Here is a 12,824-nt window from a genome sequence, read left to right as displayed (position 1 = left end):
TAGCTCAGAAATTAATTTTTGTTTGTTCGTAAAATGCATTTCACAGACCGCTTAGTAGGTATGTCGCCCAAAAAGGCTTGAGAAGCTGCGTAAAGTTTTATAAAAAACCGGCCAAGTGCGAGTCGGACTCACACGGTTCCGTACCATTAACTATAAAAACGGTCACCCATCCAAGTACTGACCCCGCCCGACGTTGCTTAACTTCGGTCAAAAATCACGTTTGTTGTATGGGAGCCCCACTTAAATCTCTATTTTATTCTGTTTTTTGGTATTTGTTATTATAGCGGCAACCGAAATACATCAGCAATGAAAATTTCAGCTGTCTAGCTATCACAGATCACGAGATACAGCCTGGTGACAGACAGACAGACGGACAGACGGACAGACGGACGGACAGACGGACAGCGGAGTCTTAGTAATAGGGTCCCGTTTTTACCCTTTGGGTACGGAACCCTAAAAACAAAAGAGAAGTAAGACAACTTAAAGACAACGTTATACAGATCAAAACAGATATAGTGCAGCATAATTGTTTTCATCGTATTTTCTCGGAAACGGTCGTATTTGTCATGCTACTTCAGTCAACCTCGGTAATTTTTATACCGAGACTAACTGAAATAGCAAGACACTTTCGTTCGTTTCCGTGAAAATACAATGGAATATAATTATGCACTACGTCTGTACTTTAGTTTAGGCCATAAAGCTTTGATATTCTTAATTTAACAAGCTTTTATTTACTTTCACCTGTCACCTGTCTGTCTGTAATCAAATCATGCAAGTTAAATTTGACCCACTACAGTTTCCGATGAAACTGAAAATTTGCTTACATATAATGTAAGTTGGGTGATAATGCAATGTTATGGTACCATCGAGCTGATCTGATGATAGAGACAGGAGGTGGCCATAGGAACTCTGTGATAAAACAACGCAAGGGTCCATTTTGCATTTTTTACCATAATTCAATAAACAATGATTATGATTACCTTAACATACAAAGAGTTTAGGGTCGTTGGAAAAGAAAAGAACAGTCGGCGATAAGTTTGTATCATTTTTAGGGTTCCGTACCCAAAGGGTAAAAACGGGACCCTATTACCAAGACTCCGCTGTCTGTCTGTCCGTCTGTCTGTCACCAGGCTGTTTCTCATGAACCGTGATAGCTAGACAGTTGAAATTTTCACAGATGATGTATTTCTGTTGCCGCTATAACAATAAATACTAAAAACAGAATAAAATAAATATTGAAGTAGGGCTCCCATACAACAAACGTGATTTTTTTGCCGTTTTTTGCGTAACGGTACGGAACCCTTCGTGCGCGAGTCAGACCCGCACTTGGCGGGATTTTGAAAGAGATTGTAGATGAATGTACGGCGTAGCCCGTAGGTATTAATACCATAACGCGCCGCATGGAGCCACCCACCCGTGAGAGCTTGCGGGCCAGCGAGCGCGTTGATTCCATTAGGAGCTGGTGTTGGCGCGAGCCAAGCGCTTTTAGAGGCTATTACAATCAATTGTTATAAGCGGGGGTCGAACAAGTGTGATATTTTACATGATCACATGACTTTTTTCTTCTTCCTGCCCTTAATCCCAACTTCATTTGGGGTCGGGCCTTGCGCCAGGCCAGTCTGTCCTGGGTTGTCAACAATTGGTAGGTACGAGCCGGCCTTTGAAGTCTTTGAACCCGCGATAGTGTAAGCTGTTCGCATAAAAAAACCTCAAATCGATGTACAGGTTAGCCGTTTGGCACACGCATACTAGAGGTCAAAAGAACATTTTTGACCCGCATTTCCTAAAAAAAAATCCCTTAGGGGTGCTGAAACAATTATTTTTTTGTATAAAAAAATTATTTTTTTGTAAAAACCTATCGTGTACAACATCATTACATTTCAGCCATTTTTTTTTATTAAAACAAAAATAATTTTCAAAACATACCAAGTTTGGGCTCCTCCAGATACGATATGGCTGATTTTACGCCATTAAACGGGTGAACCGACTTACACCCGTTTAAGGGCTACGGTGCCACAGACAAACACACACACTTTTTACGTCGGGAGTTATAAAGTAATCAAGTACTACAAAAAGAGGACAGTGGTACCAGGCTACCAGGTAAAACTATTATTGGATGTGAAACCATCGAGCGCTCGTTAATGTTTTAATGTGCCTTTGAAGTCCGCCCCAGTGAACGCGACATGCAATCCGTGATGTGCAGCGGTTTTCAACCCGTTTCGACCCGCTACCTCTGATTAAAGTGATTCGAAATTCGAATATACGTAGAACCGAGGACATACAGCAGGCCCCTGTTTCACCACGCTCAAGATTCGAAAAACGGAATCTTGAGCGTTGCGAGGGTTTCAAGGCACGAGGGTTAGACAAATTTTGCCACCGAGTGAAACACAACATTTTCCATCACCACACAAGGAAAATACTAACTAAAATATTAAACAAAATCAAAGCAAATCGATTAAAAATTAATGTTATCAAATATTTATCATTTAAAATGATCATTTAAAAATAAATTCTACCAGCAAACGAAAGAAAACTACTCAAAATTTGCGTTTGATTACTTTGCCTCCCAGCCCAGGTAGCAGTGCCGTCAGCGACGTCATAATGACGTATATGCTACCTGGGATGTGGATAAAATGCAACTTTCTTATCAGTTTTTGAACAATCGAGAGCCTTTACCAGCTGGTGTGGCGAAAATAAATAAAAAGGCACATTCTCATTGATCTCAGCTTAGATAAATAAGCGACCCGCCCTAACTACACGCTGAACAATTTATTTCCCACCACACCTTACCGTGTGTCAACCCAATGACCCACTAAATTCACCTTTATCCCTACCGTACTAAAGTTCTACCAGTAATTCTTGAACGGCACTGAAACTTGGCGCCGTTACAAAGTTGTTTCTTCAACATTTTCAGCTCTTTTGAGATAATGACACATGTTGAAAAAGGAAAGGTGGTACAGAAGATGTCGCGTTATTTTTTACTCTTCGCTTTTATTTTTTTCTAAGAGCATTGCTGTATATTGAATTGAACGCTTCAACGTAGGAATTTATTTCGTAAAACAAACACCTTGTTTGAAAGCAGCTAGGTTAGATTTTGGGGTTCGGGCGGAGTACGTTACTTTCGGAGTACGTTACTTTCTGAGAATGTCACTTTCGTAGTACGTCACTTTCGGAGTACGTCACTTTCGGAGTACGTCACTTTCTGAGTATGTCACTTTCTGAGTAGGTCACTTTCGGAGTACGTCACTTTCTGAATACGTTACTTTTTCAAGGTTGCGGGTTCAAACCCCGGCTCGCACCAATGAGTTTTTCGGAACTTTTGTACGAAATATCATTTGATATTTACCAGTCGCTTTTCCGGACCGGAGGAAACCGGACTAATCCCAATAAGGCCTAGTTTCCCCTCCGGGTTGAAAGGTCAGATGGCAGTCGCTTTCGTAAAAACTAGTGCCTACATCAATTCTCGGGATTAGTTGTCAAGCGGACCTCAGGCTCCCATGAGCCGTGTCAAAATGCTGGGAAAACGCGAGGATCTTAATAATTGTGTTTGTTCTAGGGCGCTGCGGCTCGGGCAGCCCGTGCGAGCAGCTCTGCCGCGAGCTCCACGACGGCACATTCGAGTGCGGCTGCGCACCCGGCTTCGTCTTACACGTGGACGGTTACGGTTGCCTCGGTAAGTTTCGTACTCAGCCTCGGTGCTAGTCAGACCGCGGGCCGGAGCATTATATCGTCAGTCATCGCCTCCCGGCTGATACTTTGTCAGATGATAGTTTAGATGCTATCAAACGGGAGGCGAAGACTAAATTTTTTTTACGTGTTTCGGTAGCTGCCATTCCTCGACCCACCAACGGTTCGGCAGCTGACGTCCACGAGGGTTCATCATACATAGCCATTAACCACTATACGAGTTATCGCCCGGGAGACGATTGGTCATGGAAATCTGTTCCTGGCTCGCGGTCTATATGTTCAAGAGAGGTGGTTAGCGACGAGCGACAAATCAAGAATTGGTCGAGCACAATGTATGAATGGCCTTGATTTGCCGCTTGTGTCCAGTCCGCGGTTAAACGGCCGGCTTCACACTAAGAAAGCGTGCGGCTTCGTGAAAAAAAACTAATCGAAAACATCACTTTAACTTTGTTATAAAACATATCGAAGTGTTAGGTATATGTAATAACGATGATTTTTTAAATATAACTTTTATTACACTTTTGATATTTGGCTTCTTTTGCAGAGTTAAACTCAACGAAACCTTCAGAAACCTCATTAGACACTGAAGAAGATGTCCTTTACCAGAAAGATGTGTCATTCTCCGCCGAGCTAGAAGTTGCCCCGTCCATTACGAATAGAGTAAAACCTACACTAAGACCTATTGATAGAACGACGCCGCACGAAGAAGATACGAGAAGAATTAACAAGTATACAGCAGAGAGGTCGAAAGAAGTTGATGGATTAAAGAGCTTGATAGAAGATGGGGTTAGTAGAAATGATTTGACGATCATTGCTGATGACAATATTAAGAATGGGTTGTTGGAGGCGAGTCAGAGTGTGACGACGCAAGGGCCGAGTTTGGAGCAAAAAGTGAGTGACTATTAGAATATAATGGATAGCATGTACCAGTATACCTACTTCTTCTACATTTATTTATTTTATTTTATTGAGAACATCAGACATTCATCATTAGTTGACCTCCTTTATTTACGATCTACTAGAACATCTATGTGTTCGTAAATAGAAGCAAAAGCGATACAAAAGAGTAATACGCACATTGTCAAAAGAGCCCTTTCCAAAACGGAAAACTCTATATATGTAGTTATATGTAGAAGATTCAAAGGACTTTCCCATCATTTTGATATTTTTCTGCATCTGTGATGGCATTTTTATGACAGGTTCCAGACGCAACCGTAGCGCCTCCATGGACGGCGGCGGTGGAAAACTGCAACTGTGCTCCCTGCGATGGAGCTCGCTGCTCCTGTCCGCTATCACCCTCCAAGTGCAAACAAGGTTAGTGTTTAATATTAACACAACATGGCCTATAATGTATATTCTCGTTGACATAGCCGAAGCCGGAGTGACAGAAGCACGAGCACTTTAAGACGTGCCACGACAATCGTGTTCATCCGACTTCCAACTGCTAATATTGAGTGAAGTAGAAGTTATCCAATTTTTTTTATACTACGTCGGTGGTAAATGTTAAGCAGTCTCCGTAGCCTATGTACGCCTGCAACTCCAGAGGAGTTACATGCGCGTTGCCGACCCTAACACTCCTCTCTCTCGAGCTCTGGCAACCTTACTCACCGGCAGGAACACAACACTATTAGTAGGGTCTAGTGTTATTTGGCTGCGGTTTTCTGTAAGGTGGAGGTACCTCCCCAGTTGGGCTCTGCTCTAGATCTGGAATGACATCCGCTGTCCTCTGCCCTACCACACAAAGCGATATGTCATTCACAGTGCCCATACCTCTCTTTTGGACGTAGTTTAAGGACATACCCGGGTCCAAAATATGGTTTACTAATGTCATCATCATCTTCCTCGCCTTTGTCCCGGCTTTTCCCAGCGGCTCGTGGGAGCTGAGAGCCTGGGGTTCGCTTGGCAACTAATCCCAATAATTATATGGCTTTATATCGGCAATTAAGGGTCTCCCCAGATATATCGATGCGCATTCGGCAAAATCCGATAGGAAAAAGCGACGCGTCGGCAAGCGCCGGCCGATGCCGAGCCGAACGACGACTTTTTCGCTCTTATTGCGCGGACATAAAGCTTTTTCCTATCGGAATTTGCCGATTCCGCGTCAACATATGTCGGGGAACCCTGACATCGTTAACTAATGTATCGGCAAAATTTCTATCGCAAGTTAGCGCTTCCCAAATAGTTTTTCCCATAACTTAATTATATGGATCTTTGATATGGTTGGTTGGTGGATGGATGGTTAATCTGTGTAAGATGTCCCCTGATATTTATTTATTTATATATTATTATAGCATAACCACGTTTAAAAAATATGAATTTGGTAAACATTGGTTTGCTGGTATTAGAATTGGGTTGGGTTTGGGTATTAGTTGTGAAAAATTTTCGCTGAAATAGCAGTATACCCTTAAATATACTCTGCTAGGTTTTTTATCTTGAATATTTTGTGTCAAGTTGTTTTTATATTACTCTCGAGAAGTCTTGTAAAACCTGTTAAGGGATGCGAAGCCTCGAGTGCTTCTTTAGAAAACTGTTCGTACCTACCTTTCCCCTAGCGATAAAAAATATCTGATATTATATAGTAACGGCACCAGTCATTGGACATTTAAAAGGAAATTTGGAGTATTTGTGATATTTCCCTGATACAACTTAAAGTTCTACCGTTTAGCATGTTAAAAGATGAATGTCCTATCCGTCTTTCATGTTTCAGGCGTGTTGTATCAAAGATACCGCAATTAGTTAGTTTCCACATACTTAACAGATTAAAACTATGTTTTTTTTTTCTTTAGTCATGGTCAACAAAGCACCAGTAATGGTACCCCTGTAATGGGCGTGGATCCAGTAATGGGCCCCCTATAATGGGCATTACCCTTTCAGTATAAAATATTGAAGTAGGGAATAAGTTTTTGGAAAAAAAATCATTTTTGGTTATAAGCTTTTATCGCTGAATGTATTTTTCTTTCCACAGCCAACTAAATATACTCATCGAGATAATTCTAACAACCCCAAACACAATTAGTTTGAGTTTATCACAGAGTTTCCACTGCCATCTCCTGTCTCCATCATCAGATCAGGTCTATGCAGGGACCGGACAACCCTTTCCGCGATAAAACCCTTTCAATGGGCGAAACTTAAACATGGCTAACACATTGAAAGACTTTCCCTTTTGAACTGCAAGCCCATTCATACCCTTACCTTTGACTAACCCTTACCGAAAAGCTAACCAAGAATAAGGCTAGCTCTTAATAAGGGTTACCCTTATCTTTAAGCGCTTTTTATAAAGGTTTCCATTTGCGCGAAAGAGACAGGATTAGTATATATCTACGGTAGTGTATGAAAAGGAAAGAAAATACGTGCCTAGTCAAAGAACGCCACCGTCGCCGCCGACGATCGCTCGGATTCGAAGTAATGTGTGCTTTATGAACAAGGTAGACGACTTAAATTAGCACGCTCATATGCTAAAAGGGAAGCCCTTTATAAGGCTAACCCTTATAAGCAATATGCAAGGTGTTGGTGAGCGGATGATAAGGGTTTTGTAAGGGTATTTGGGCTACCGATTACTCAAATGTGGTAGCTTTATATAAGGGTTTTTAAAAGCAAAACAAAGGGTTTCGTCTGGCAAAGGGTATGGTGAGTTAAGCCTTATGCAATACCCTTATAAAACCCCGATAAGGGATAGCGGGCCGGTCCCTGGGTCATAATATGGCATTGTCATCCGATTTGCATACGTATGTATAATTTTAACTCAATCGAAAAGTGGCTCAAATTCAGCTTCCACGATTTTACCCACACTAACTAACATACAAATTAACACGGCAAGTTAAAAGTTTGTAAAAACGATATTAATTTTTCCTAAGTCCGAGCATACCTCCTGACAAATTTTATAGCTACATTTTACTCTGTATTGTTTAAACATGAAATAACGGCATGGGCTTTATTATGTAAATTGTCCCATCATAGGAGGTAAATAGTTTTACAGCTCCTATAATGGGATTGGGCAAAATACCACTATATTTTACATCTCTGGAGTCACAAGATAGTGTGTTGTATAACTTATCTCATAGTGAATTTCGGGGTGTACCGCTAGGACTAGTTGGGGCCTCGTTATAATTCCAGGGCTTGTTAGACTTGACGTTTATGAGTATCGCCATAGTAACTAACAAGACGCTAATATTTTGCTAAATCATCCACTCACTTACTCATTCACTACAACTTTCCTGCCAATCCCACCTATTCGTTCACTCAACACGGCTCTACTACGAGTAGCTACAACATTTTTGACATACTTATACCCAAATACCCATACCCAACGTATGGGTAAAGAATGCCCGAAGCTTTATTTAGACAAAACCGCAACCACGTAACTTGCCCTAACGGCTAAACATATCCGTACAACAACGTTCCTGATTCGATTTTATTATACCGGAAGTAGGTACAGGCCGCCATTACGGGAGCCACTTCCGAGGGACCGGAAGTTGCGGATAACTTGCGTCTGACATTTGCTATCGAGTTGGGCTGCCACAAATAAAACGAGATTTGAAAATTATGTTTAAAAATAAACTGTTTTACCGCTGGTTTTACCGGTTTTATGAACTCGCGTTTAAGTTTTATTTTGACCTAATTTATTGAAACTTAATTAATTTCGGTTAAGTAAAAGTATTTAAAGGTACAGTCGCCATCAGATATATCGGAGCGGCCGAGGCGCTCACAAATATCTGAACACGCCTCTATTGTCAAGGCGTTAAGTGCGTGTTCAGATATTTTTGAGCACCTTGGCCGCTCCGATATATCTGATGGCGACTGTACCTAATAAGGTAACAGGTTTGACAGATGTTTATGGATAAAAGAGGCACAAGATTCAAGTCGCTTGGTTTTGTTTTTGTTAAGGGCCAGCATCTGGAGGCAACAGTTCGATTTAACTTATTAAGTTAATTTAAATTACCTGCCTATTTCACCAAGCTCTAGCAAAATAAATAGAGAATACAGTACCATCGTCCACACTGTTCACTGTACATCGGTGGACTTTATGCCTTTTGTGATAAGGTCCACCTATGTTGCTGTTGAATCATAGAGGGAGAATTCATTGCCAGACCGCCGAAGCAATGATATCAGAATATAATAATATAAGTAGGTAGAATTCAGTATTGTGTTATAAAAGGTATTAGCTGTGTATCCAATTGTTACTTTTGTGTATCTTCCTATTTATAGGCAGTACCGAACAAGCCCTAGCTGTTTGCAAGTTTGAACTTATCTGTATGTGACTGTTTGTTTCCTAAAAAAAAAAGGTTTGGGCTGGATATTTGAGAACGCCAACCACCGAGGAGTTGAAAGAGGGCATAGAATCCTCCTCATAGATCCTTCTCACTAATGAGAAATAAGGTAGCACAAAAGAAACGATACCTTTGTTTAACAGCTTAGGGTTTGAGCCAGAAACTCATTTCAGATAATTCATACTATAATCATTAGTCTCTTAAATGCGATAGATGACATGATTCAGTCGTTCTTCGACATCTTCTTCTATCTTCTATATTAGCTATATGTATATTATATACATGCTTGTGTCCTGACTGACTAATTCATTAACGCAGAGCCGAAACTACAAACGATAGAAAGTTGAAATTTGCACACCAGGTTGCATTTATGAAGTGCACAAGAGATAAGAAACGATTTTGGTAAATTCAACCCCTTAGTGGGTTAAAAAGGAGATGGAAGTTTGTATGGGGCTTGAAACTTCGTAGGTTGTGACAGTCAAATCTCATATGTTGTATAATTATCAACAAATGATTAACCCGTCCCTACTGCTATCTTTTGCTGCATAATGTTCTATGCTCATGTAGAATATATTATAACCACCAACCTACAAATCCTCGCGTACGATGTCGCGGGCAACCGCTAGTATATATGTATAATCAAAAGGATATAATACAAAAGTATAATTGTGTGATTATACCATCTACTTATGCTAGCTGGCCGGCTGTACCGGCTGCTAAGAGGCTATAAGATTCAGTGATAATGATAATCACGACACAATGTCGTTGCTATTTCTAAAAACCTTTTTAGCGACCTATATACTGAGAAATACTGAGAGCTGTGTCCGCCTCTACTACCGATGCGGACGCCTCAACGTGACCACGACCGCTTTGTCAAGAGCGATACGACAGAGAAGAAGAAGATACTGAGAAAACTAAGCTGTCGGCTACGGCGTAGCGCTACGACGGTAGCTTCGAAGTTAATATAGTCCGTCTAACGCAGCGTACTACGTAGGCGAACAACACGCGAACGCAAAGCGAAGCGATGCGGCGAGGGGTGAATCAATCCTTTGATATCTATAGAAGTGTTTACGTGGGCGATCTCGTTGCGAACGCGAACGCCGTGGGCCCGCCGCGCCGCGCCTCTTCGCGTGTACGTATTAAGACGCAGCGTAAGCTAACTTTACACAGACTTTGTACCTACATAACAGTTTGCGAGTGTCGATTATAATCGTCATATTTTCATAGAAATTTGTCATTAATGATGACATTGCCACACTTTATCAATGCAAATACCATGCAGAGTTAGCTTGGTCTGACTATAATTCACGCTACCACGAATTAATAAACCACACGCGTAGTTCATGAAATGTGTTCTGATTGTAATAACAAGATCGTCTAATCAATTAGTACCTAAATGCGAAATGAAGTGGAAGTCGTACGTGAGATGCACGCCAATCCCGAAAACGATGTCAAGGTCGTATCAAAACCAGTTCAAACACCCATAACAAATTGTTACATTGGAATCGACCTCCTGTACATTACCACGAGAATCCTAACGGCACCTAAGTGTTTTTTTATGTAACGCAACAGTACCTGTACCATGAGTCACTAACAGTATCAATACTGACATACGCCAACGTCTACGTAATTTACTTTCTATACATCTCGCTCGTACTCATATGCCAGTACAAGCGAGATGCAAGACTTTATATGATAATATATTTCTTTATTTCGAAAATTCCTAAGGAGGAATGTAATAATATGCAAATCGAAGATGCAAGTCACCCCAACACCCAACTCTGATATACGGCGAATTATAAACTTCTCTCGATCTGAGATCCACGATAAAATGATGGCTGTGGTTCTCAAAGTTTGGTCTGCCAAAACCGATTTAAGGCGAAACTTTTGTTTTCCTAGGCCAAACCAGTTATGTAAGGAGAAATTAAATATTGGGTAGGTACGGAATTAAATATGTTGCAAACAGACTCTCAAATTGAATTATTCATCAAATTACGCGTGCACTTGAATAATAGTTTCGGTAGTCTCCAAATAAAAAAATTGATAACACCTTGTTTTTATATGGCGGATACGTTCGATTGCCCCAATTTAAATAACCAATCTAATACAAAATTGATATAAAACCTAAAGCAAGTTACTTTAGAGTTGCCACATAAGTGCGCCCGTGAAGCACAGGACGTACGCAATGCGACGGAATTAAAAACATATTTTAACATTCTTGACAACATACAAAAACCAACCTACGTAATTTAGTCGGTCTTATTGTTGCCCACCTAGCTGACCATTTTAACGTGGCAATTAAGGCTTTTTAGAAGTAGGCAGAAATGAAAAGTGAGACAAGAACAAACAAAAATACTTTTTCTGCTACTCCCTATATAACATAATAAATTGAGTAATTGAGTAGACCAAGTATTCGTTCAAAAATTAACAAAAAAAAATCCGAACGATGGACCACTAGGTCTACTAGTACTTACACTGAGACGAAGATCGTCTTATAGAAAACTTTATTTTTTTCTGGATGACATGGTAGATGTAAAGTTTTTAATTATACTACACAATTGTTTTTTTTTTTCGTAGGTTGTTACGTTTTTATAAGAATTTCCGCAAGATAGTAAAAAAACCGATCTTCATGATAAGTTTAGATTAATTAAGTAGATTTTTTTAATACTTCCAATAGTATTTAAGTAAAGGTTACATTTAAATTTCGAACAATGTCAAGTAATGCAGAAGAATTATAATAAAAGATCCAATATAATTGATCTAAAGTTATAGTATATAGTATATTCCCGTAATTTTTATTTTCCTATTGACTGCTATTTTATTGCACACAACTGTACATCAAGCCAAGTTTTAGAGCCGCAGTTGAGGGTAGTACCCTAATCGACACCTAAAGAATGCGGGGCAGTTATCGGCCCCCGATCAGAAGGGCAGGTGAGTAATTCAGGGAATGACCCCACGGCCCGCTATTCGTCGAGGGGATACTTGTGGCATCTACATAACTATCGGACCTTTGAGCTATATCTCTAGCTATCTATATATATTATACGGTAAGCGAAGAACTAGGGTCACCGACATAGCTCGCAGAATTGCAAACCTTGTTGAAGTGGCAGTGGGCGGAGCACATTGCTCGCAGAACTGATGGCCGGTGGGACCGGAAGGTTCTGGAGTGGCGTCCGCGTACCGGAAGACGAACTGCCGGTAGGCCTCCAACGAGATGGAGCGACGACCTGGTGAAGGTCGCGGGAATTAGGTGGTTGCGAGGGGCACAGGATCGGTCGGAGTGACGAGCCTTGGGGGAGGCCTATGTCCAGCAGTGGACGTCTATCGGCTGACATGATGATGATGATGATGATGAAGCGAAGAAAGAATGGAGATTGGGATGCAATGTAATAGGTAGTAAAACGAATATTACGACTCCTTGGTACAGTACAGGGTATCCGTTTTGCTCCATCGTCTCTAAAGGTAAAAATTAGGTCTACACATCTGTTATATCTGTATATCAATAGCTTAGCAAAATAATAAAGCATAATCGTCAATTTTGGAACGGAGAGTGACATAAAGCTGCCCGAAGCGGTGGATTTTTTTCCATTAAATTTTTCCTTTAATTTAAAAATGAGTCGCATGAAAAACGTCGAAAAAGTCGCGCAGGTCTCGCGACTAAAGTACAAGTGCAGTGTAAGCCTCCAGGCTTATTCTGATTGTAATAACAGGTTGTGAATTTCATCTGGATTTGTTATGGATATGATCTGTCAGTGTCAACAATTACGTTTTTGGTCGAAGAAATGTCACTTTTGACACTGACAGAGGATATCCACAACAAATCCAGATCCAATACGTAATCTGTTATTACAAATAGAATAAGCCTCCTGT

General features: G+C 40.7%; 1 protein-coding gene across 1 annotated transcript in view; it reads left to right on the top strand.

Moving 5' to 3' along the window:
- LOC134754451 (pikachurin) overlaps positions 1-12,824 on the top strand; it is a 173,940-nt gene that overhangs the window by 80,954 nt on the left and 80,162 nt on the right. Inside the window, exons 4-6 of the mRNA XM_063690786.1 lie at positions 3,557-3,673; positions 4,232-4,578; positions 4,887-5,001. Of these exons, the coding sequence (XP_063546856.1) occupies positions 3,557-3,673; positions 4,232-4,578; positions 4,887-5,001 (579 nt within the window). The remainder of the gene's footprint in view (positions 1-3,556; positions 3,674-4,231; positions 4,579-4,886; positions 5,002-12,824) is intronic.

Source organism: Cydia strobilella, chromosome 2, assembly GCF_947568885.1.
Source record: "Cydia strobilella chromosome 2, ilCydStro3.1, whole genome shotgun sequence".
In the NCBI taxonomy this organism is placed as follows: domain Eukaryota; kingdom Metazoa; phylum Arthropoda; class Insecta; order Lepidoptera; family Tortricidae; genus Cydia; species Cydia strobilella.
Note: the sequence above shows the minus strand (reverse complement) of the source record. Positions and strands in the feature narration are given on the sequence as shown.